General features: G+C 36.0%; 1 protein-coding gene across 1 annotated transcript in view; it reads left to right on the forward strand.

Annotated features, from left to right (window-relative positions):
- The window catches only part of RSPO3 (R-spondin 3), a 76,140-nt gene that overhangs the window by 4,158 nt on the left and 44,425 nt on the right, over positions 1–27,557 (forward strand). The window contains exons 2-3 of the mRNA XM_069488232.1: positions 25,273–25,464; positions 27,052–27,198. Coding sequence (XP_069344333.1) covers positions 25,273–25,464; positions 27,052–27,198 — 339 coding nt within the window. The remainder of the gene's footprint in view (positions 1–25,272; positions 25,465–27,051; positions 27,199–27,557) is intronic.

Below are 27,557 nucleotides of genomic sequence, written 5' to 3' on the forward strand. Positions count from 1 at the left end.
AAATAACAAGTTAACTGATAAAATAGAAAAAATCTTTAATTCTACTATGCATTCTGTAATACTAATTTTGGATGAAAGTTGGGTTTGGATATTGACTACAGTGCATTTTTCTCACCTGTCTACATTTGTCACCAGTTTATCTTGTTTTTGAGAGAGACATTGTTTTACAGATAGAGACATGGACAAAATTTGCTAGAGAAAGTATATTCTATTACATGTCATGTGAATATCTGCATAAATCAAAGACAAATTCAAACTCATAGTCAGTAGTGGCAACATCTAACTATAAGCAAAAACTCTCTGTAATTCTAATTTAATCATCATTATACTATCAGGGTTGTTTCTTAAAATGTCTTTGGCTTTATACTATTTTAATTCTTTGTTACAAATACTTTGAAATACTTTGAAATACTTCAATAGAAGGATTTTACCAAGATCATTAGAAATGATCATTTTAAAATCGTCTTTTGAGTCCCAAGTTACTCTCTAAGTAAAGTAATTGAGAATATAAGAATGAATGTGAAATTGGTTTAATGTCATTATTTTAATATTTCCCTAAGCATGAAATATGAACAGTATTTAAACTTGTAAGTAGGTAAGCTTTGCTAAATTATTTCTCCATTAAATATTTCCCTGGCATTTAATATTCTACAAATTAGGTCCCCAGAAAGTGGTGAATGGAAATTACAACGTGTAGTAAAATTTGATTTTCAAATTTTTATGGGGTGAACCTTGCTACACTACTACAAACTGAATTTAGTTGTCGTCTGATCCATTTAGATGATTTGAATCTGGAAAGACATCTCTAGATTGCTATTAAATGTCTAAAATATTTTCTAGTTAAATGGTTACTCTATTTTTAGATGCAATAGTTCTTTTGAATTTTATGTAATGTTGATAGAATACTACGTAGAGTTGTCAGAAGCCTATGAAGAGTTAAGACCTAAAGATCCTTCTGTAATTATAAAAATGAACTATCAAAAAATAAAACCCTTCTAGATATAGTGATTTACTAAATCATCTTTTCCCCTTTATCTCTATCCAAATGTTTCATTCTGGACATTGCCCTAACCTCTCTCTCCCTCACTGTTCATTCACACAACCTATCCCCACCCCCAAAAAAATTCTTTTCCAAGTAGAGAATTCTTGAAATGCCATCAGAGTGGATATTGTGTTTCATGAAATGTAAGAATCAACTTTGGTTACCATTAGGAAAACATCATTCAGTTTTGAGAGCATGGTAAGGATCATGCAAGACAGTGTGTTGAAATTATATGTTTGATTTGGTTAGGACTATTTCTTCTCCTAACTGTGCATTGTATGTTGGCATTCTTTTTAGAATGATAATTTGAGAAAATGTTCCATCATAAATTATAAAGGCTTTTTTGTCTTGCATTTGATTGTGAGAGATGTAGATTGCTTTCTTGATTTTGGATTTTTCTCAGGGTTTAATATGCTTGAATTATCTTAAAATTTATCATCTGTTGGACAACCTAATACATTTGAAATGCTTTGCAATTATACCTTAACAAAATACCTAAAGTATAAAGTATACGTCTGTAAGAGGTGCTGCCGATTTTTTCTGTTTCTTTAATTCTGACCATCAGATCTTTCCATTCAGGAATATTAGTAGCATTCTGATTAAAACAGTCATTAAGTAATACTGAAAAGAATGGAATGTTCCATTCTCAGAGATGGTGGGGGTGCTGAGAATGCTAAATATGTAAGTGTCGTGAGTGCTAAAAAATCCCATTTTTTGCTCCAAAGGTTTCAATAACATGAAACTTTTAAGCAAAATACCTTAATTATTTTCACATGTGAACAGTTTGAATAATTTTAAAAATTCAGTTTTTTAAAATATGTTTTCAGGTGCCTCTTATCTGATAAGAGCATTTCTGCCTTATTTATAATCTCGGCAAAGGACCTAGTTACCATCTGCTGCAGCTAAAATTCTTCTGGAAGTATTTTAGGGAAAATTCAGTGGTACTAAAGAATATGATGCCCAATTACATATATTGAATAGCTTTTAACTTTCTTTATATTTTATGTAAAAATCTGATCTAGTCTTTAAAACACCACCTTATTCATGTTCTATCTGACCATTAAGAATTTCATTAATAGCAGGTATCATAAATTTGTGGTAGAGACTGAGACCTGAGAAGGAAGACTCTCCAGTGTTTGTTGGGTAAAGGCAGCCTGAGAAGTTGAAGACCTGAGTTCTAGATCCAGTGCTGCTACCAATGTCTGGCTAACCAAGGCATTAACCCAGGCAAGTCTCTAACCACACTAGGCTGACAGTTCTTCTGGAAAATGAGGAGGTTGATCAAGAGTTTATATCTAAGTGACCCCTATAGTCTCTTCAACTTGTAATCTTTTGGTATGAGAACAGTAACTTACTTGCCTTATTCAACTAAGTTTAACAGATAAAAATTAGGAGTACAAAGAAATATAAGTGTTCATTTATTATAAGTAAATTCGTCACATAGATATTAACTAATGAGTGATATTATCAATGTGAATAATTAATTTATTATGATATGCCCCATCCTTCACAATTTTTAGTGTCTGAAAACCATGGCCACATCATCAATCAGCATACTAGGTCTATAAGCAGGTTTTGTAGGAAATCTCTTTTTCTTTTGAACTATCTTTACTTTGAGGAGTCAGAAGAATGTTTAAGAATTCAGAACTAGTTTCAGAGAGTATCAAGGGCTGAAAACGAGTACTTCAGAGTCACCTACATAAAAGGGATGTTTATTATTATCAAAAGTGTTTGCAGTGCCGACATTGAGACTCACTCTTCTTGGTAGTGTAAAAATAATATTAATTACATTAAGATTCTTTGTCTATTTTCAATAGTTTAACATATCATTCTGAACTATGGTTTCCCATTTTTATAGTACTCTCTGTATTACATAAGGGAATGGTCACTGGTATGAGCTATAGATGTTAGTTGCCAAATCTTGCAGCTGAAGATTTATACTTAGAAGTCTCATTGCCTGTGGAACTCTGTTACCTGGCCATAGATCATAAGGAGACTTGAAACACTTTATGGTAATGAAAGGCAAGTTTCCATAAGGTGCAAAAATGAATTTTTGAACCATTCAATTGGGATCTAGTATCTATTCATAACAATAGCATTCTACTTTCAAATGCTGTCTCTACAAAATGTGTTCTCTTAAAAGAAGAGAATCTTAGGATAGGCTAAACTCCAGTCCATCTACACAGTGTGGGGATTCCCTCTACAACATTTCCACTGAGTAATTTTTCCATCCTCAGTAGCAGGGAGGCCCCAAGCCCGCGCGCGCGCTCTCTCTCTCACTCTCTCTCGCTCTCGCTCTCTCTCTCTCTTTTTCTTCTTAACCCATTTTGGAGCTGCTGTACCAGAAGCAGTTTATTCTCCTCCTAGTCCTCTTCTGAGCAGTTGGCATTGGCATAGGATTAGATTTAGTTCCCTTAAAACACCTTTCTAAAACAAATACACAATAACTCAGTGTACTATATTCACTCCCAAAAATTGTCCTCAGAAAACTAGCTGGTAAGCATATTTATAATTATACCCCAATACAAAGCACATTCCTGAGAGTAAGTGGTAAAGCAGCCCCCATTTTATAACCACATTATACAAACCACTACCACACAATATAAAATAACAGAATTTGTGAGCTGCTTATTTTAGAACACTGTTTTCTTAACATATGCTCAATAAGTTGGTAAGAAAAAGACCAGTAGTTTCTAGGGATCTTATGAGTATGAGCAGAGTTAACCTGACGAAGGCTGTCATATAAGTAAAGGAAATACCTGTCACATTTTGCTAATAAGAAAGAGGTAAGATAATGTGCCAAAGTATGTGTGAATATTTCATGGCACACGACAGCTTTGTAACTCTAGGGCCCCTGTCCTATTTATATACATTTTTATCTTAATATGCATATATGTTTGTTAAATTGAATGTTATATGATAGTAATAATTACTTAAATAGCTCCCATGTTTTAATCACCTGTGAGTGCCAGACCCTATACTTGATGTTTTTACAAAAATTATGTCATTGAATCTTTACACCCACACCTACCTGTAAGGAATGTGCCAATAGTCCCACTTTAGTCTCTCATTCAGGGAAGATGCGATGGACCTGGAATTCCAGTCTAGGCTTGATTCCAGAGCCCAGGTCCTTGCTTGAGTTCTTCACTCCACCTTAACTATTGAGATTGGTACTTGAGGCAATCACGGGGGCCTCTTCTGAAACTCCACCTTACTTTTTCCTTTTCTTACTCTCTTTTCTTTCCTCCTTCCTCTTTTAACAAACCACAAGTTTTTTTTCAAACACTTACTATAGAGGTTGCTTCTGGTATTCGAGTATACCCCCCACCCCAAGATCGCCTTCTTTTTTCTACCCATTGTCCTCTCTTTCTTTAACCTACTCTATTGATGGTTTTTAATAATAAAAAGTTGCTGATTTTTTTTTATTAGAAATAATAGGATTGCACAGTTTATATGAAATACTCTAAAATTATTCTTTCTATCTACGGTGTGCACATCCAAGAGAAGATTAACATAGGCATGAGGATGTAGACAAAGTCTATAATTTTGCAGTTAAAAATCAAAATCTTTCCATGTAATTTACAACCACAATAGATATTTCACTGGCTAGTGTTTGTTATCCAGAAAAGTCATCTTTATAGTGCTTCATAAAATCTGTTATTTATATTACTTTTATCATGAGCATTAACAGTAACCTCCACTCTGAATTCTTGCTTTATGGGACTTGGTACAGAGATGCTCAATCCTGAGTTCACATTAGAATCACCCAGGGATCTTTTAAAAAAAATACTAATGCCCAGACCCCACCCTAGACAAACTGAAACGATTTCTAGGGTTGGGGCCTGGATATTCATATTTCTAAAAGTAGTCCTGGTGTGCAGGCAAGACTGACAAATATTGTCAGACCCTTAATTCAAGAATGACTATTGCAGCTGAGCAACTGTTGAAAAGCAACACCAGTTTTATGAGGGTTAGACAGGCAAAATAAACATGTGTTGAGTGTGATAAGACATGAGATATTAACATATGTCATTTGAACAAATAGTAGTTTAGCATATAAAGTAATCTGATAGCCCCGTATTGTTTATCAATAGAGTATTGTTAAACTTGTAGCACTTACTGGTGCAGACAAGACTATCTGATATGCGGAGCAGCTATAAATACAGATGAAGCTTCTTGCTGGCTTGCCTGCCACTCACCTCCTGCTGTGCATCCCCCTGCCCCATTTCCTAGGTTCCTAAGTTTCATGGAAGACAGTTTTCCCACGGGAGGGGTGGGGGGCAGAGGGGCTCTGTGGCTGGTCCCTAAGAGGGCACGGACTGACACCAGTCCGCAGCCTGGGGGTTGGGAACCGTGGTGATAGAGAATCGTCTCAAAGAGTCCAAGATAAAAGAGCGAAATGCACACAGTGGGACATGATAGTGAATCGACAATAAAGACTGGCTTCATAGAATAAGAACACTGCTGCTAGGAGAGGTGCAAACCATGGGTGGTTGGGCTTGCTGCTGAAATGTGCTGTGGGTGGGGGATGAGTAAATAAAAAAATTGTAGAAGATGGGGTCTCAGACATACTCAATTTTTGTTTGAAGCTACTTAATAATAAACAACTGGTTTTTTTATGTCTTACCAGATGATTGGTAATGTGCCCTAGAGTCCTCCTTGTTTTTAGGAAACACTTAATGGCCAGGAAACTGCCTAACAAGAAATAAATGTCCCTTTCTTTTATAGTTTCTACAATTCCCGACTCACTTTCGATTAGCTACTGATGATCAGTAAAACTACTATAAATAGCATAGTTTTAACTCTAACTTCATGGGTTAAGTTTTGCGGTAGGTGGTTTGGTCATGAACTTAATGTTTGTACTTCACTTCTAATGTGCTCTTCTTTGAGTAGTTATCTTCATTAAATCTTGTTTATTAGTCTTTTCTAGTCCATGAAGGATTTTCAAATCTTGCCATAAACCGGGAGAGCTCCATGTAAAAGGGAGGTGGAAGTCTGGGCTTCCTGTCAGACTTAATTCTGCTTGTTAAGGGGGCTCTTTGGGAAAATTTGGGTTCCAATGAGTCACCAGGCCAAATCCCAATAACCACAATTGCCAAAAGTAATTAGACTGAGGAAAGCCAGGCTCCTTGGAAGGAAGGTCATCACAGCAAGCTTAGCCATTGCTCCGCGGTCAGACCTCGTTACTCCTCCCTAAGGATTGGGAGCAATCATGAGTTACAGAGAGCAGGAAATCCATCAGAAAACAATGCTTTTCCACCCATTTTTTTTTTCTCAATAGGTTATTCTGCCTAAGCATTTAAGAGATGGAAACATGCTGTCAGGACGTGCATAGTTCATGTCAGCATCCTCTTATAAACCACCTTGTCTGCCTGCGTGAGTGCACGTGCCCACATAGAAAACTCCTGCTGTCATCACGGCAAGTTCTCCTCCTCCCTTCCTGAGTAGATAAAAAGAACCCAAGGAATTTAGTCTAGGTCTTCATAAAAGAGGTGTCTGACTAGGATGGAAAGGGAAGGGAAGGAATTCTTGTAAACATCCTTAGGTCAACTTAGATACAACATTATTGAAGCAACATTTGGCAACAAGAAAATGGCAATACATTACATCAGGACAGGAGTTGTAAAATCTCTAGAGCTAGAAAGGTCAAGAGCAAACTCATGATTTCTTACATTTAAAACAATACATTTTAGAAACATGATGTTATAAATAGCTAAGTGGAAATTATCAGCAAATAAGTGATGTTGTAACTTTAAACCTTTAATATTTGAGAAATTAAAAGACTTGTTAAACCGTTCCATAGGAAAATATTCAAGTAGTGCAAATGTGTCTGTGTTTAATAACTGAAGTGAAAGTTTGTCCTTGACACTACTGGCTGGAATACTTAGAAAGGATAGTCCACCAACTCATGAGATGAATCTTTAATTGAACAAAGGCACAGAGCTACAACTGGTCACAGTCCTTATAGTGGTTAAGTTTCAAATTCCTTTATGTTTCAGAATGACCTCAGTATATCTCAGTATTCCTTTGAGCTTAGACTACTAGTTCTCTGTTTAAATATGTGGATGGGTGATATTGCTTATTTTAAATCTACAGAAAAAAGTCATATTCCCTTTCTGGACAGCTTTTTCTGGCAACTGGTAATCTCCAGATATCATTTAGCAAATAAACCCTGTCCTTATGCACTGGGCACACCTAAGAGTTATAATGACCTGCTTGTCACTATGACCAATGTGGTGGAACAATATATGTGGCTTTATTTATTCTTGAATTTGACAACAAGATAACCAAAGGATAGAAAAATCCTAATTTTTGGAAACTTAGCACCAAAACTTTGACCTGTGTTTCCTTGTACCACATAGCATGTAGTTTCTGCCATGAAACACAAAATATAAAGACAAATGCTGCTTGGCCATAAACTGAGGATATACTGAGCAGCTAAATATTTGTTTCTTACAGAACTTAGTTTTATTTTAAAATTTATGATGAGTTTTTTGATCTAGAGTCCAAAAGGACCCTCTACTTGTTGGGTAACAAGAAATAAGGCCAAACATGGTATTCTTAGCCCCTCTGGCTTGAATTGACATACTCATTTCATGCTATCCTCAAGATGGTAACTCTTAGTCCCCTTCACAAAGACTGAATATAATTTAAAGGGGCCAGTCTCTCTTTCATATAGCACATTTCTCAAACATTCAGCCAACCTTCCACTTCTGCCCAGAGCCTGATGTGGATCCAAGCTTTTAACATAGATCAGCAGGATTCCCTTGGAGGCCAATTAAGTTTGAGAGATCACATAGATGCATAGTTGGCCCTAGTATAAGCAATGGCACTTGCTGTTACACCCATCATCAAGCCTCAAGGACCAGCTCCTGATTCATGTGTATTTTCAGACCTGTGGGCATTATGTGACCATATCCCAAAGTTTAATTTCTGATAGAATAAGTGAGAGTTCCAGTGAGAAGAGGAGCCCCAAACTACTTCAGGCTACCACTACTGTTTTCAGCATCTATGTGGACATCCCACTGACATTCCAGAAATTTGTTTGAAACAGTTTACCTCTCAACTTAATATGATGTTCGTGCTATAAAAGGAGAGCTTACAATCTCAGAAAACCTTTACATAATAGTTTTTAGCCAAACTATTTAGTTCACAGGCTGTTGGGCAGAAGTGCTATAGTTCGTCAGGTAAGAGCACTTTTCATATGAAAATTGCCAAGATTTTTAGTGCAGGATATTTTCTTCACCCTTCCTAGCTGAAACTCACTTCCTCATACACTCCCCAAATTCTAAAACAGTTGCCAAGATGAGTTGAACACTCTTAATTTTAGAATATTCCAAAGAAAAAATAAACATGCAGACAGCCGAGTTAATTTATAAAACACTGCTGCATTTATCTTGGCATTTATCTGGGCAGATTTCAGTTGTCACTGCCACTAAGTCTTGTCTGCTGGCTCTACTTAGCCACTCAGGGAAGGAACAAGTTTCTTCTACGTATTCACCACCTTGAGGACCATTGCACAGAATAAATTCGGTGTTTCTTCACACTTCTTGTACAAATTTCTTTCCTCATAGACAATTTATTTACTGGGTCTCTGAAACCTAAATAATCCCTTTACTTTAAACCTGAAACAAATGGAGAGTCATTTTTACAAGAGCAATAAACTAAAGTGGTTGTTCTTATACTTTACTTGAATGGCTCTGCACACTGAAGTACCTTTTTGTTAATACGCACCCTTCATATTCTAGCAAGCAGCTCCCTGAAATTCTAGGACTGCTTAAAATTGTATGACCAGGAATCTCCCCTCCTCCACACAGCAGCCCCCTTGCTCCTGGGAGTATGCCAACAATTTTGCAGGACTCATTCTGACAACTGTTCTGGTGTAAATATTTAGAGAAATCCTTTCCATTAAAGATTAAACAAAGTGTAAGTAACTGTTCCTGAATGATAGATCTTATTAATGTTTGCAACAGCAGGTCTGATGCTATCTGATGCATAGATTTTGATACTGTCCACTAGAGAAAAGACTAAAAGAAAAAGAATCAAGAGGTGAATTAGAATGAGTTGTGTGTAATTTGATCTGTAAAATATTTTAAGTTATCACTAAAGAGGTCGTGACTTTTTTCATATGCACAAAATGTAGGAAAATGAGTCCATTATAATTGAATATAGGAAAAATTGGCTGCCGGTGCTTTAATAGTTTAAAAAAGGTGGGGGCAATTACAAATCTTCTAATCACCATGCCAGTTCAAATGCAGTTCTTGGCTATTTCTCCATATTCTCCTCAAAATTAAGCAATGTATCTGAGATCTGATCTGATGTAAACTCTGGTTTTTATGTTATTATTCAAGAACTATTAAAAGGGATAATGACTGAGCTCTTAGGCTTATATTGAATATCATTTATTAAAACAGGGTGGTACCCCAGGCCTCCAAGGGTGAAAGCGTACCAGTGTTCCATTTTCCTGTTTGCACAGCATTTTCAAATGTTCATTATATACTAGGGATTACACAGCTAAGCCATTTAAAGCATCAGAGACTTCATTGACTCAATTTCAAATTAATTCTACAGCATTAATGCTTCCTGTGATACATGACTAGAAAAGGTATACATCTTTTAAACAAGTTATTGTTTCCTCCTTCCCTCGATGTTGTAAGACCTACATTGAAATATAAAAAACCATGAATTTTAATTCAATTTCTTTGTTGATAAATCCCAATCTAAGATTTCTCATTGATAACCAGAATTTTTTTCTCCTTTACAGAAGTAGGATGTTTTTAACTTTATATTAAGATTTTTTTTTCTTGTGAAAAAGCATTTTAGAAATAAGTTCTACATAAATAATATTAAAACATCTACAATGGAATTTTATTCCTCCTTGTTTTGCTTCAAACATATACTGGCAGTTATTCACTGCTGAGTTTCCAATTGAATCCCACTTGAATACTGTATTTATTATAACTTAGCAAAGAAAATAATAAAAAGGGATCTATGGGATATGAAATGGAAACTTCATTGGAGAAGAATCATGTCTTTCTAATGACCTTCTTACAAACTAGGCTTTCTTGGGTTTGAACTGTAGTGAGAAAAATCCCACAGTAGGAGGCAGGGGGATTGATTTTCATTTATACATTGCTAGATAATTTAGACAAATCATTTAGTCTGTGATTCAGTTGTATCCACTATAAAATGGGGCTCATAATCTTTCATTTATCTGAAAGCAGAAAACTGATCCTTCTAACAGTAAGATCAATGAGCTTTCCCTTTCCAATCTTATACCATGCCCTAACCTTAGTTGTCTGTCACAGATTCAAGAATGTGGAGTTGGGCTTGAATTCAAAAGTATAGGTTTCTCTTTGTACTTTCTTGGAATTTTTAGACCATATTTTTCGAAAGTTACCAAATAAGAGAGAAATCTTGTTGGGGGAAAAATATGTGAAAAAAATTGAAATTGAACTTAGCCCTAGCTAAGATATCATATATTGATTTAATCTTTTAACAGCTATTTAATAAACATTTATTATGTGCTGGGATTACAAAAGTGAGCAAAATATATCTGAAACCTCCCCTTGTAGAATTCACGGTGGTTAAGGAAAGAAAATATGAAGTCAAAATTAAAAAACAATATTAATTTAGAACACCTAGATATCATTTCCAAGCTGTATAATATTATGTTAACTTGTTTAAATAGAATTGGAAATTAATTATGTGGTTTACAATGAGCCTACTACATACCCACATTTTTCTCTGGAAAACAGGGATACAGCTGTACTAGACAGTACGTGGGAATGAAGCAGGAAGGTGGAAGGAAGATCAACTGAAAACACTGGGATTTATTAGGCCTCCCAGCATTTTCTTGTCTTAAAATTTATGACCAATGAATGGGAGTCATCACGTAGCATAACGTTTGTGACAATCATCGGAAGTTTGCTATGCACTCTGTAAACGTAGTTGGCATTGTTAGGTAAAGCTTGTAATGGAGTGGCATAGTTTGGCAGAGGGAATTTCCATTTTCGGCACATTGACTAATTTCTATAGCTGAACTTTCACACTAGTTCATTAACTGGAATTACTTTTAGCAAACAAACACTAAAATATTGTATGTTTAAAAATAGTGCATTTTTGTCCATCTCTCCGAGGCATTTTTCAAACCTTTTATGGTAACCTCTTGACCACGACATGGAACATACAATCTAATCTACTTAAAGCACCAGTTTGGCAAACACATGTCAACAAGTTATTTGGATTTCTTATGTAAGTCTGTTGAGGACTGTTGATGACCTTTCCTAACATCAGTTGATAGCTTTAAAGATGTCAGCTGCCAAAATTTAGAGTCTTGAAAATAACTTGATTCAGTTCTATTCTGTAGGTTATCACTAACTTGTGAAGGGTTTTGAATAAACAAAGGAAACTATCAGCTACTTTCGCATGCGTTATGTCATGTGACCCTCACAACCATTTTGTAATATACTGTCCATTCTATAAATGAGGAAACTGAGTCTCAAAACAATTAAGGAACAGATCAAAATGACCTAGAAATGGTAGACCTAAAACGTACACCCAGATCTTCTGACCTCATGATCAGCTTTCTTCATTACTCTCTGCTTTTCATTAAGCCTGTTAAGGGAGAATGCCAGAGGCGATTTAAATGAGGGAGAGCTCTGTTTCTGCAGCTGAGATGGAACTATGAATACTTCATTAGGGGGCCCAGCATGGTGGCTCATGCCTGTAATCTCAGCACTTTAGAAGGCTAAGCTGGAAGGATCCCTTGAGGCTAGAAATTCAAGGCTGCAGTGAGCTATGATTGCACCACTGCACTCTCCAGCCTGGGTGACAGAGTGAGACCAGTCTCTAAAATAAAATAAAATCAGTAATATCTCATTGAAGAAGAAGTAAGGATGAAAGAGATTAAACAGGCCTACTTGACAGAGTGGTTACTTGGGAAGGGCAATGAGAAGCTTTTAAAGCAGGGGCCCAGTAAGTTCACAACTATTGCTCTTAAAAGAGCCCTCTGATGGCTAACTGGTAGCATCAGTGGTGGTAAGAAATGGAAAGATGTTAACTCTATTAACTGAGGAGGAAAGGGTGATTGGAGATGGAGATGAGGAGGGTTCCTAGATTCCTGGCCTATCCAACTAACTGGATAGTGCCATTTACTGAGATAGAGAATACTAGAGAGAAAGCACATGTCTACTCAATGTATAATATGTTTTAATAGCTAGAAAGATTTTGGGGGATGCTGTATGCAACATAGCCCCCTTGTGTTACTGAAGAAGATAAACAGAGGCCAGAGAAGTAAGTGACTTGATTGAGGTCACTTTTCAGTAGAGCCAAGAGTGGAAATGACTCCTGTGGTCACTCGATAACACCTAAATGCTACACAGAAGATGATTCTAAGGACTGACATTCCAGAGAAGTGCTCTGTGGATATTCTGGCAATCTGATTTTTTATTTGTTTAATAATGGTCTTCTCAGAGAGAATTATCTGTTCATTGGCTGAGGATTTATTTCATGATCTCTTTATTTTCTTCCTCCAAGAGATGTCATCCCTTAAAAAGTTACAATAACCTGTTACCCTAAACTAAGAAGACTCATGAGGAGGGCACAATTTTTAAAAACAAACTAATTATATTAATATATAATGTACTCTCACCAAATACAGTTATCAGTTTCCTCATTGAGAATATTCTTATTCTATTCCTGGGAATGAAGCAGGGGTTCAAGTCTGGCTCTGAAATTAGCCGGGCATGGTGGCACACGCCTGTAGTCCCAGCTACTCGGGAGGCTGAGGCAGAAGGATTGCTTGAGCCCAGGAGTTTGAGGTTGCTGTGAGCTAGGCTGAGGCCAAGGCACTCTAGCCCAGGCAACAGAGTGAGACTCTGTCTCAAAATAAATAAATAAATAAATAAAGTCTGGCCCTGAGCTGGAAAAGTATCATTTTGTTCATTTTAAGCAATAACTTATATCAATATAATTTTGTACAGCATGTAGACACTTTCTCATCATTATCTTATTTGATTTGTTTCAATACCCTTTGGAAATGGGCACAGCAGGATTCACCATATTCATTTTACAGATAAAGCTCAAAGACGTTAAGTGATTTGTATAGTATCGCCAGGCTAGTAAGTGGCAGAACTTAGGTTCAGCATTCTTGTAGGGGATATTTGTGTTTTTCTACGAGTCCGTGACCTTTCCTTCACTGACACAATCCCCATATATCTACTGTGAGGTTTCTACTATTAGTATAAATTTCTTTAGTTTTGACAATAAAGGCATGCAGATTAGGAGAAATCTTTGCTATAGATGAGACTCTTAGTGGCTGACAAAGTGAGTTGGCAGATCCTTAAGGTCCTGTTACATTTGAATACCCACGTGTGAGCTCATCATGGGAGAAGGAGTTTCCCGAGGCAAGAGTGCCAAGCATTGTTAGACAAACTATCTTAAGGAAAAAGGAGAAAACTTATTGGGTCTTCTCTATGGTGCTAGAACTTCTTGAGAGACAGGTTGAGACTTGAGATGAGAGGATGTTTATTAATAAATATTGCTATAAAATAATTGTATGGGTTGCCCCCAAATATCATATTTGTTTCACTAGACATGATCAAGTAGACTGTTACGGGGAAGTGGTTTGAACTAGATCCCCCAAAATTCCAAAGGTTTATGATTCCATCAGCTGGGAGCTAATTAACTGTGTGGATCTCAGTGTTCTCATCTGACAATTTAAAGATGGAAGAGCTTTAAGATCCTTTTAAATTCCACAGTTATATTCACCATCCTCTCAAATATTTTTTATGTATTCCTATATAAAGAATTCTGTTCATAACATTTCCCTATTTTTCCCTTTCCATTTATCTGTTACTCTTTTCCTTCAACCCCCATAAATATTTTTAACTGCTCTAAGTCTTTGAATTCCTCAACCATCATTAGTTGCTCCTGCCTTTTAACTTGTTGCATTAAATTCCTAGTCTATATATTTATGGCCTTTATAATATAAAACGATTATGTTATTAACTGTATTGTAGGCTTCTTGAGACAGAAACCGTGTTTTGTCTCTCAGTACGATCAATACTTAGAAAACTTCTTCCAGTAATCACTGAATAAATACTTATTTGTGAAGTTGTAATGGTGTGATACTGAAAGTATAGTATTTATATCGCCTGTGTTAGATTTACCTGGGGTGCTTCTTATAAATGTGGCTACCTAAGTGAAGATGGTGGCATCTTCACTCCCAAATAAAATGCATCTGCATTTTAAACAAGTAATCCAGGTTTATTTTTACACACGGTAGAATTTTGGTACCACAGGTATAGACCTTTGGGTTCTCTGCACCATACTGACATCATTTTTATGGCATGTCTTACCTCTTTCAGTCTGTTTAAGTACATGCTTGTCTTCAGTGAGTTGCTAGAGCCCCAGAGACCTTCTTGCCCAGAATGTTGTGTGCGACTACCAACAATACCCATTAAATTCTGTGTCTGTAGTCCTTAAAAAGTAGCCAATCTCTATGACTATTAGTGAGTACCTGGCTTCTAATACAGGAGTCCGTACATCTCCTGTATTAGAAAGAAACATCCACATCTGCCCTCTTTTTAGCCTCCTTGCTTAGAAATTTTTGAGAGTTATTTTTGCGTACAGCTGCCGGCTGCCTCAACTCCAGATGGAGACAACATAGGATGGAGTTAGTGTCTCTTGAGTAAAACAAACTGTCTTGTACCCACTGATTTTTTTTAATGATTGCCTATAAGAGTGCTAGGGACTTTAAATAGTATCTTACTTCATCTTCTCAGTATAATATATCAAGCAGATATTCCCAAGTTACAGAGAAGACTAGGCTCAAAGAAATTAAGCAAACTTTGTCTAAAGAAATAATCAGACTGTGTGTGAACTTCTGTGTACAGATAATTGGTTTTATTCTTCTTTGTATGATCGCTCACTAGTACAGTCTCTGGATGTTGAATACTTTAATTTTTTAAAATAGCTGGGGAAAAAAAAGATAAATGTTGGTAATTCATCTAGAAAATGTCAGGACTGAGATTCAAAACCTGACTCTGTATGAGTCCAGAGCCAGTACTTCATCACCCTGTCCCTGTGTCCTCTGGGAAGTGTGCAGGGCCCATTTCCAAATGAGGTGGCAATTCAGGGAGCCATCTACTAAGTGAAGAAATGCATCATATTCACAGAGGTGCATGTATATTCCTCTTCTGTCAGCAATTTTGTAAATTTAGGAGAAAAATTGATTTATTATTTTTGCTGAAGACTTTAGATATGACACATAAAGCTGGATTTTTTTTAATGCTATATCCACTATTTGCACACCGTCTAGTGCCTGTTAAAATACCACAAGTCCCTCGTCTGCTGTTTGCTTATGCTAAGGCTTCAGCCACCAGATACACTACTTTAGCATGCTATGTGGCAAGAAGATCCGAGTTTATTCATAATATAACAAAGTAGAGTTTGTTTTTAGCACAGACTGAAGTTTGTTTCATTCAAGAATGTGAAGTTAGTAGTTATGGACTCACACCCATGCAGATTCATTACCATTAAACTATCACATTTTCTGTTTATGTTGATTTCTAATTATTTCTCCCCTTTAAAAAAAAAAAAAAAAAAAAGGAATGCCTCTCTCAGCCAGACCAGAGCACATAATGATTCCCACTGTTGGATGAACACAGTTGGATCTGTCTCATGAAAAACTCTGTTATTACCACCCACTAACTCATCAACAGGTCCTGGCTCTCTGCAGAATCTGGGTCTCAGTTACCCCTATCCACCCCCTCTTGTCCTCTATTCACCTCCACTTGGGAACATGGCCACTTGGAGAAAGGGAAGCTTTCCCTCACTTAGCGACAGCTGGAGATGCTGATTCAGTACCTTATGTTTACACCCATAGCAGAGTGCGTTAGCTTTATGATAGATTTTCTACTTGTGATTAGGAGGAAAAAAACTATTTTGGTTCTACAAATGCTTTCGTTACAGTTTCAGCAGCAGTATCAACTATAGTTAGCTGTTCAGTCACAGGAACATGAATATGGTTTTCACTACTTTTGGAGAATCAACTTGGAATTTAGCCCATCAATTATTAATTCGTTTAATGATAAAAGAACATAATACTGAGATCCTAAAAGAAAGGTTATTTTAGAAGTGAAAATGACAATGTTGTTCTAAATTATTTAGACTGTTGCAATATGCATTGCTAATGGCAGGAATTTAGAAAAATATAAGAAAAGATTATATGCAACACTATTTTTTTTATTTTTTATTCTTTCTTTGTTCTTATGACCTTTTATATATTTCATAACTTTCCTATTTCTTCTCCCTCATCCCCTACACACACACACACTCCACTAAAAGAGAGTGAAAACTTAAAACCTGGAAGGAAACTAAAATTACTGCTAGAAGAAGATGGGGAGGAACAGAGGAGAAATGGAATGTTCCCAAGAGCAAAGAACATGTAGATTGATGCACAGTTTCTTCAAAGAGTGGAATCTTGATGTAAATTCCCAAGTTTGTTGCTAGTTAGAACATTCTTCTCTAGTATAAAAGTTAATAAGAAAACATATTTTCATGGAATACAAGATGCTGGTTCTGCTCCAAGGCCCATAAAATTAACAAAAATTATAGTGAATAACTATCAGGCAAAATGTGTTCTTTCCTTTCCTTCTGATATTAAAAATGCAGAGTCTAAATGTACTTAGGCTCTTTACTTCGGCCCACAAAGATCTAGCTCCGACCCCCTTTTCTAGTCATTTCCTGTCACTCTCAGCTCTGTAGCCTTATTGGTTCCTGTTGTGCTGTTCCCCCTGCCTGGTTCTTCCCCATGGCCTTCAACTCCCCTAAAATACTCTTCCTTGGGTTTTCATGACTGAATCCTCCTCATTCCCCACGTCTCAGCTAAAGAGAAACCTTGAAGGGCCTCTCCTGACCACTGTATTTAAAGGATCTCCCCAGTGTTACTCTCTGCCTTATCCACCTGTTTATTTCCTCCACAACACTTCATCACCACCTTTAATCACTTAAGTCTTTGTTTACCTGCTTATTAACTGATTAATATCATGACATCAGGAACTGGACGTCTTGTTTGGCCCTGCATTTTCTGCATCCTATGTAGTGTTGGGCACATTGTGAGCTCTCAGAAAGTTTTGTTAAAAACCTTACTTACAGTCTACACAGTATATCCATATACCAGCAGTCCCCAACCTTTTTAGCATCAGGGACTGGTTTCATGGAAGACAGTTTTTCCACAGACCAGGAGAAAGATGGTTTGGGGATGATTCAAGTGCATTACATTTATTGTACAGTCAAACCTCTCTGCTAATGATAATCTGTATTTGCGGTTGCTCCCCAGCACTAGCATCACCGCCTCAGCTCCACCTGAGATCATCAGACATTAGATTCTTATAAGGAGTGTGCAACCTAGGTCCCTCGCATGTGCAGTTTATGGTAGGGTTCATGCTCCTGTGAGAATCTAATGCTACTGCTGATCTGACAGGAGGTGGAGCTTATGCAATGATGGGAGGATGGGGAGCAGCTGTCAATACAGATGTAGCTTTGCTGGCTCACCTGCCACTCACCTCCTGCTGTGCTCCCAGTACCAGTCTGCAGCTGGGAGTTGGGGACTGAAGCCATGTAGAATGAAGCCCACTTTTCTTCTATTTTTCATTTCTAGTACTGATTCTGTAGCATGTGGTCACACACAGCATAGCGCCGGGCCACTAAATTGGCATCTAGCTACCAAATATTCATCATATCTTAGATTTCAGGAATTCTACAGCTGCCATCATTTGCTAGCCATTTTCTTAATATATTGAACTGACTTGATTTTAGTGGAAAGTCTAGCTAATTGCTGTTTAATGTTAGGTTTGCCCTATTGCTGTGGTTTTATTTTAAAGTATTTATAGAGTATAAATATTAGATTCCCTGCAGGAAATTATTATTCAGTAAGAGAAAAAGAAAGACTTTCCAAGTTCTCAAAGAAACCATTTCCATTAAAAACAGTATGTTTCCCCACATAATAATAATGGTGGAGCACCAACTGGGCTGTATTCAACAACTGGTGAATACATTCCTCTCTGAGACTATTAGGAATTCTGTGAACCCATTGGTGTAGGCACAAGCTTTCAGATTCAGTGGGACAAAAGATACAACAGACTGTTATACTTGCTGTTAGAGTTCAATTAATGTCTGTCCTTATGCCTTTGGTAAAAGACCAAATAGAATAAGTGTGGAGGGATGTGTGTGCATACATGCATGCATGCATGTGTCTATATATGTATATACATACATGTATACATACATATGAAACACACATATACATATGTATATTTAAATATCATAGGTGAATTTTAATTCATTTAATAATTAAAACATCGGTATAGGAAAACATTAAAACCATCAGGTAATAAACGGTATTTCAAAAATAGCAAGATCTATATGTATATATATTCAGACATACAAACATGTGGCCCTTAGAACAAATTATTAATCGAAAATAATAATGGAGGACTATGAGTAGACCTCTGTTCATCCAGATACCCTAGTTTGAGAATATAAAAAAGTGTTATATTCCAATAAGTAATTATATTTATTCAGAAAAGCTTTTGTACATACAGCAGAAGCACTGCCTCAGTAGGGGGAAAAAAAGCCTTTGTACACATTTTTCTGTCTATACCTAACTCCCCCAGATTGCCTGAATGGTTGTGGAGACTTAGCCATTGTCAATTCTACTTTGGAAGCTTTAACTAATAAACAAATATGAAACATAGACTTGCAATATTTTCTTGGATCGACCCAACAGAGTTTGAAAGAGACTGCCAAGTAATTCAAATTTTTAACATTATATTTTTCTTAAAGTGAACATTGCCAAGTATTCCAGAGGAACCAGAAAACATCTCTTAATTTTCAGTGACTGTAATATTATTCTAAACATAAATATGATTCTGTAACAATCAAGTCCCAAGATATGGTAGAAATGTGTTGTCCTAACTTAGACAAGAAAAAAAATACGCTACATTTTCCCTAGGTGAACAGATTATTGAAGTAAATGAAATCCAAAAAAGCTTTTATTATTTTATTTGGAATGATTTATTGTATAATTAAGCATTCAAAATGTATATAACTTGGAATTTGATTCTTTTACCAGATATTCATAGGCATATCCCAAAATCAATTATTGTAGATACTTTATGTTACATATTTACTGCTTTAACGTCTTTATTATTTTCAAAAAGCACAGATAAATAGCTTATCATTTGTATTTATTGCCTTCATTCATTCAGTAATCAAGAACAGTTTATTGAGAGCCTATTCAATAAATAGCCACCCTGTATAGAAGCTGGGAATTATCAAGAAAATTTTCAAGAAATTATCAAACCAGCCATACCCCTACCCTCAAAAAGCATACAATCAATGTGAGCATCTTGTAAGAAGAGAAGACATGGAGGAAAGAACAGATGTAAAAATAACTTTGATTATGGAATTTCTTTGGTTTCTTCTCTAGATCCTTTAAGGCCACTACGTACAGAAGAGCAAGCAGTGAATGCTATGAAGACAAAATACTCTAGGGAGATTCTGTATCGTGTTTTTTAGTTAAAAATAACTTTTATCAAATTTGAATCTATTAATTTTTAATTAAATTATAAAATTGATAAGTTACATTCATGTATTTGGCACATCTTTAACATCAGTCAACCCGGTTTTATTTAATATTAATCTAAAGTCTATTAAATTTTATATTTTTGGAAATTCTCTAGCCTCAAATGAATGACCATCAGAGGTAATTGGCAGCATGTGATAATAGATTTCTCTCATATAGCAATTTACAATAGATGTTAGTACATTTGTAATTGAGCTTTATAGAAGGAGATTAAAGCAAGGCAAATCTTTGAAGCTTGCACTTAAATTGTTATGGAAACAGATGTAGTTTCCAGGACTGCATTTGGTTTGATACATCATAAACACTGAAAATCAGAAGCCAAAGGTTGCATATTTACCAAATGCTCTGATTCCATTAAAACTCTGGATGTTTTATCAAAGTTCAATTAACACTCATGACTATAATAAGTCCCTTAGGAACTGTTACATCAGTTATATATCACAAGTTGAAGGTTATCAAAAAGAGAGAGAGTGGCAAGCCTTGTTTAATAGCTAGAGAAATTGAAGTCCTTATTCAGGGGATGTTGTCAGTTCTGACACTGCAAATAGATTTAAGTTATGAACAAGCATGTACTCTCTTAGTACACTTAACCTTCATAAACCAATTAAGAAAAGACACTTATCTCTTTCTTAATTTTAAGGAAAGACATATTAATTTTACTGTGTATATGACACATTTATGATGAGGAGGTCCCACTTTAAATTTCCCATGAATTCTGTCCATCTTCCCACTCTTATCTGTCCCCTGTTACGCATCTAATGTTTATTTATGTAGAAAGAGATAGGTGCCAGGTAGCAAAGATCTAAGTTCTAAAGTTTGATCTAAACTCACTGTTTGTCCAGTAAGTTACAGCATTTCTTTGAGTCCTAGTTAAGGGTTTCAAAAATCAATGATTTTGATAGCTTCTACTTATTTACTTAATCATAGAACAATTACCACAGATAATTTAGCTTTTTATGAGGATGCATTCTTTGAAAGCAAAAGTGGTATAGAAATTCAAAGTATTATAAAAGTCTGCTGATAATACATTCTTACCGAATGTTCTTTATTTTGGATTATGTTTCCTTTCTCTGTCATTTTCAGCACCTCCCCCTTTCCAGGTGCCTTTTCTAATTAAGTAGCTACCACCACAGACTCACACGTACATCTCCAATAGCCCCTTCAAAGTAAGCTCTATCTATTAAGCATCATTCCCTTGATATTTTATAAAATCTGAAAAATTCCTGATTCCAAGCCATATTTATATTTGTAGTCCACTTTATTTTATGCACCTTCCCCTACCCTCCAACTGCAGGCTTTTACTCCCCTGCCTTGGTAGCTCTTCTTCTCTCTACTGACTGGCTGAAACTAGAACACACATTCTCAAATCCTTTCTTGCTCAGTCCACATTTGGTTAGTCACCACGTTTGATTGATTCCACTTCCTAAATATCCTGGAACATGCATCCCTTCCTTGTCACATTATAGTACCTCTGCTATATTGTAAGTTATCAGCAGCCTTTTACCTTGTCCACTACATTAGTTTTTTTCTGGTTTCCATGCTTGCCACACCGCCAGGGAAATTACCTTTCTAATAGTATGAATATCACTGGAGTGAATGATCATATATCACTCATATATCATATATCACTCACTGGATTGAAATCGTCCATGTCTACAGAATAATTTCCTTGGCCTATTCCACAAAGAATTTTATAATCTAGATGTACCCTATGCTTCCAGTCGTCTTGATATGCCTCATAACTCCATTACCCACAACTTATGCACCAGTTGCATCAAACTCTGCCAGTCTTCTTCTCAATTTGAGTAAATGTGTTTCCTCTACCCCCACAAGGCCACTAATAAACTCCAACACATTTTTTAAGACTTAAGTTCAAATGCTGGCTATTCTATGAAACCTCCCTACCTCTCCACCACTACCATCTCCATTGCTCATATAAAATAATAGCAGGAAATATTGTTTGAAAAAAAGTGAGTCAGAAATGCAAAATGAAGTTAGTATTAGAATGGGGAAAAAAGAAAGAAGCATGAGAAAGTAAAATCCTGTCTTAGAATCACAAGATTTTATGGCTAAAAGGGTTGTTACAGTCAATCTAGACCAAAGTTTTCTGTGGTTTCCATATAAAAAGTAAAAGCTCTTGCCCTAAGATGAAGTTTGGGAAATTTGTATCTAGTTGTGTAATACTGACTGAATAATTTGAGTGATCTTTATACAGCATTCAAGAAAGCAGTTACTCCACTACTCAACCATAAAAAGAAAAAACTAGAATCATAGAATCTGAGCTTCATAGTCTCGATTTCTCTCACTTCCCACAGCTAGCATCTCAACCTACATGAAGAAATAAAAGTTTTCCATCGTTTCATATTCAAAATCCATTGCCTGTATTCAAAATTTATTGTTTAAAAACAAATAGAAAAATTATTTTTGTTATATGGATAATGTATAATGCTGAAGCCAGGGCTTTCAGTGTATCATGTATCTATCACCAGAATAATGTACATTGTACCCAACAGGTAGATTTTTATCCCTGGCCCCCCCACCTCCCTCCTTCTTAGTTTCCAATGTCTTTATGACCATATATATCCTTAGTTTAGCTCCCACTTATATATGAGAACATGTGGTATTTGTTTTTCCATTCCTGAGATACTTCACTTAGGATAATAGTCTCCAATTCCATCCAAGTTGCTGCAAAAGATGTTATTTCATTCTTTTTTTATCACTGATTAGTATATATATATATACATATATATACACACACACACATACATCACATTTTCTTTATCCACTCATCTGTTAATGGGCACTTAGGTTGTTTCCATATATTTGCAATTGTGAATCATGCAGTAATAAATATTTGGGTACAGGTGTCTTTTTTATAAAATGACTTCTTTTCCTTTGGGTAGATACCCCGTAGTGGGATTGCTCAATCAAACGGTAGGTTTATTTTCTTCTTTAAGGAATCTCCATACTGTTTTTCACAGAGGTTATGCTAGTTTACATTCTCATCAGCAGTATACAAGTGTTCCTTTTCACCACATCTGTGTCACCATCTATTGTTTTTTGACTTTTTATTAATGGCCCTTCTGAGCGGGGTAAGGTGGTATCTCATTGTAGTTTTAATTTGCATTTCCCTGATGATTAGTGATGTTTAGCATTTTTTTTTAATTTTAAAAACAAACAAAATTTCCTTGTAAGTTGGAACTAGGTCTTTCTTGATTTTTCTAAAAAATCTATTTTCCAAAAACCTTTGTCAAAAAAGCCAAAATATTAAAAAAGGAACTATTGTAGCACGATGTTGACTGTGCTGAATTTCATCAGTAAAAGTTTTAGAGAAAGAAGAGAATTGAGCAAGGTATTTTGGCACATCTCATAATTTTAGTGGAAACTGTTACCAATCATAAGTCCCATGCAGAGCTCCCTCTTGGAGAAGTTTCAAAATATCAAAACCTAATTTTTAAATGAAATTTATCCTAAGAAATACCAGTTTTTGAGGGTCTAAATGTGTAAACATGTCTATATTAATAACTGATCTATATAAAGTTATATCATAATTGATAAAAATTTATGGGTGTGTAAAATTACAATTGTGTGTTTCCTTTCCATAGGCACATTTTGGAGACAGGGGTAGATTGGCCTGGACCAATCTGATCCATCTTCATTAAACCCAGAGTCACTTAGTGCCCTGAGTCGGAGTGATTTTCTTTTAAGTTAAGGTCCACTTTTCCCCAGAGAAGTGGAATTCCACAGACAATTCTTTTCTATATTTTTCAATTCTTTATGAAAAGGTTTTACAGGTTTTTACCTACATTTCTTGCTTCTTGAAATGGACCTAGTAGATTCTGAACACATGGAGCTCTCTTGCCCCTTTTCCTTTTAAGGGTGTTTCCAACCTTAAAATATGTACACATTTTCTGTAAGTCTCCAATGCTAAGTTACTGGCATGAAAAATGACCCTGTAACTTGGAAAGCAGTTTTCACTTACAAGTCCCCCAGGCCCCATAATGTCTAAACCTCCTGTGCCACTTTATAGGACTGCCCCACCCCACAGAGGAGCATGTACAGGAAAAGCAGACTTCCCTTCCCCCACACATTTCCTCAGTTTATTTACAAAACGTCTTGGAATGAGAATGAGCTGCTTGTGGTTCCTGCGGCTGGTCCAGGGATGGTTTCCGACAGGCGGAGGATGCTGGTCAACCGAATGACCTCTGTGTAGCTAGCCCGTGCACTCCTGTGGTAAGGCTATTAGGTCTTACGGGTCGCCCTGCTACCTAATCCTGGGGGATTTGTTTTTGTGGTAAGAGCTTAGGAATAACCAAACATCCCTGTAAAGACAGATTTTAATAATGACAAGGTCCATCAGAGCTTATCTTTTCCACCACCAACAAAAGAAGTCAGAATTGTGCTAGGATGCCTTTAGACTCCTGTGTGTGCATCAACCTTCTCTTCTTAAAGGACTATTTCTCCCTTCTGGCATCCTGAAAGGATGATAAAGCTATTAGCATTATATTTGGATAGAGAATACATTAAGAGAGGAAATCGTCCCAAATGCCAGCTACGTGGGAGACCCTGTAGTCAGCAGTTTCTACCAGCTCACACATAGGTGATGATGACTAGTTAATAGTCATAAGAAGGTTTAAAGTTGTAAAGATCTCAATTAAGTGTAAGTCTCCCAAATATTCATTTAGATTTGCTCAGACTTGCTACTGAACACTCTTACCTCACACACTGGTGACTCTTGGAAACCTTTGAATGTGTTTAGCAGTGATCCTTAAAGTAGATGGGTCCATCCTCACCAGACATACATTTAATTTGAGTAGGTGAAAAATGAGAGCATAGGAACTATAAGTCTTCTCTCCCCAAAGATAAAAATATTGTACATAAATTACCATAGTTACATATGATCCATGTGAAAATATTGTTAAGATAAATATCACATTTTTCACTATTATATCAGTTTGAACTAGTAATTATTAAACTCATGTGAGAAGAAATATTTCAGGAAAGCATTAAGGGGGTTGCTGAATAGCTAATATAGTCTCATAATAAATGTGCATTGGATCAAAAAGTAAAATTGTGTTCTCTCATAGACCGTAGGTGAAAAAAGATATTATAGAATTTAGTGTCCTTACTCAAGTTAAGTCCCAGCATATGTTTTACTTGCTGAAGAAATGAAAGACATGTGCTTATCATCTGATATACAAATGAAAAGCAAAATTAATGTGTATTAATTTCAATGTGTAAATGAGCACAAAATTACCAGTCCCAGATCTCCCAGGGTGCTAAGTCAGTAAGGATATCATATTTATACATATATGTTCTACAAATCCTTTGAGGCAATATATTCTTACTTTCCAAAAGCTCAACTTTTAAGAAGTTTGAAATCAACAGCAATAAATGTACTAAACGGAAATACAAGATCACAAAAAATGATTGGAAAAAATCCTCCTACCTCATTTACTCATTACTACCAAATTGAAAGCTAATGACAGAAAATGTATCCCCTGCCCAGGAAATGTCATTTAACTTCTACAACTCTGATTTAACCTTTGTTTTTGTCTTTCTGCATTTGTCTCCCCAGTGCATCCTAATGTCAGTCAAGGCTGCCAAGGAGGCTGTGCAACGTGTTCAGATTACAATGGATGTTTGTCATGTAAGCCCAGACTATTTTTTGTTCTGGAAAGAATTGGCATGAAGCAAATTGGAGTGTGTCTCTCTTCATGTCCAAGTGGATATTATGGAACTCGATATCCAGATATAAATAAGTGTACAAGTAAGTGCCTACACAAAATTGTATTTTTATCTCATCCTTGGGGACTTTTCCAGGTTGATAAGGCCTCTCATATATTTTGATATTTGATGTTATGTAAATAATAATGTTTATCTGATACTTAGACTCAACCATATTTGGACTTAGCACTTAGGGCAGGAAAATTTTCACCACTAACTCAGGAAAAAAATCACTTAAGTTTTGTTTTATTTAATTTGTAAAAGCAAAGACTGAGAACATGACCATTACTCATTGAATTTATAGAGGATTACTATAATCCTCAATTCCATCTGAGTTCCTATTATCATCACAAAATCCAGCTATTTAATAACCTGAAGATTCATTTCAGCTATTTTGGCTTCAAGGATTCTAGTATAGGAACTGAAACATTTATTTATTAATTGGAAATAAATGTTGGAAGCACTCTCATCCAGACCCTGAAAGTCTACTCTCTAGACTATAGACCAAGTGACCTTTTAAAACTATAAATTAGGAAATATCATTCCTCTATAAAAATATCACATGTAGCTCTCCACACTTATCTCCTACGACTCTCCCTCAACCATTTTGCACCACCTTTACTGGCCTTCTTACAAGATCTTCCTACATCAAGCCTTGCAATTATTGTTCTACAATGGCTGTTCTAGCAGTTTGGAAAGCTCTTTGCCCACACCTTTGCAAGACTGGCTCCCTCATTTCATTGAAGATTTTGCTCATATGTCATCTCAGAGAGGCATTCCATGAGCATTGTATCCAAAATAATTAGCCCGTTTCCCTTATTATTCATTCCCCATCTCTTTTTCCCATCTTTTCCTATTGTTATTTTCCCCCACCTTTTGCTGCTTTTTGTTTTGTTTTGTTTTCCAGAGCACTTATCACTGTGGAACCAGACTGCCTGGTTTCAAAAACCAGTGTGCTCTGTGGCTCTGGACTAGTTCCATAACCACTTTGAGCATCAGTTTCCTTATCCATAAAATGGAAATCATTATAGTGACTACCTCATTGAACTGTTGTAAAGTTTAAATGCCTTAATATTGTAAAGCACTTGTAGCATTCCTGGCTTACAATGATTGACCATATAAGGGTCAACTATTGTTGCTGCTTACTGTGTTTCCCCTCCTAGAATGTAAACTTTGTGAAGTCTGCGTCTTATTTCTCTTGTGCACTGCTGTCAACCAATACCTAGAATAATGCCTGACACATAGTGGACAATCAAATATTTGTTGAATGAGTGAATAGCTCTCAAGAACAGCACGAAGGCAATATCTCAGTATATTTTAGTAAAGTTCTGATGAAACATTTTCACTATCATTTAATATAAATAGATAGTTGGTCTTATAAACATTCTTGGCTGTACATATACTGCCAAAAATTTTTATAAGGCAATCAGTACAATGATTCTGAAATCAATGACCAATGCACATCAACTAAATGACTGTGGAGGAACCTTAATTCAATTTGGCAAAATAATTTTGAACTCCATGTGTTTGTTTGACACAAAAGTTGCACATACCTGTGTTGGACACATGCAGAACTGGTAGTTAAGAGAAGAGAATAAATCATATTTCACTTTTCTTTTTTCTCTTTCAGAATGCAAAGCTGACTGTGATACCTGTTTCAACAAAAATTTCTGCACAAAATGTAAAAATGGATTTTACTTACACCTTGGAAAGTGCCTTGACAATTGCCCAGAAGGGTTGGAAGCCAACAACCATACCATGGAGTGTGTCAGTATTGGTAAGGAGAACCTCTAAGAATTTCAGTGGATTATACCTCTGATGATAATGCCAGTCTCCATGGAGGTACTTCTCAGAGTCCTATTTCAAAATAACCTGAAGGACTGTCTCTTACAGGCTCTTTCCATCCTTATTTACAAAGATACAATCTTAAGTGTGTTCCCATAGCCTTACCCATCTGGTACCACAGTACAATTTAACACCCAGTGGGTGCTCCATTATTTCTTAGGGACTGTCGATAATTGTTTCAATTCTGATCACTATAGATTTATTTTGTATTATTATTTAATGATGCTTTACTTACTTTATATATACTATATATGTATATATGGGATATATATGTGTGTGTTTATTTTTATA

Source organism: Eulemur rufifrons, chromosome 15 (assembly GCF_041146395.1).
Source record: "Eulemur rufifrons isolate Redbay chromosome 15, OSU_ERuf_1, whole genome shotgun sequence".
Lineage (NCBI taxonomy): Eukaryota > Metazoa > Chordata > Mammalia > Primates > Lemuridae > Eulemur > Eulemur rufifrons.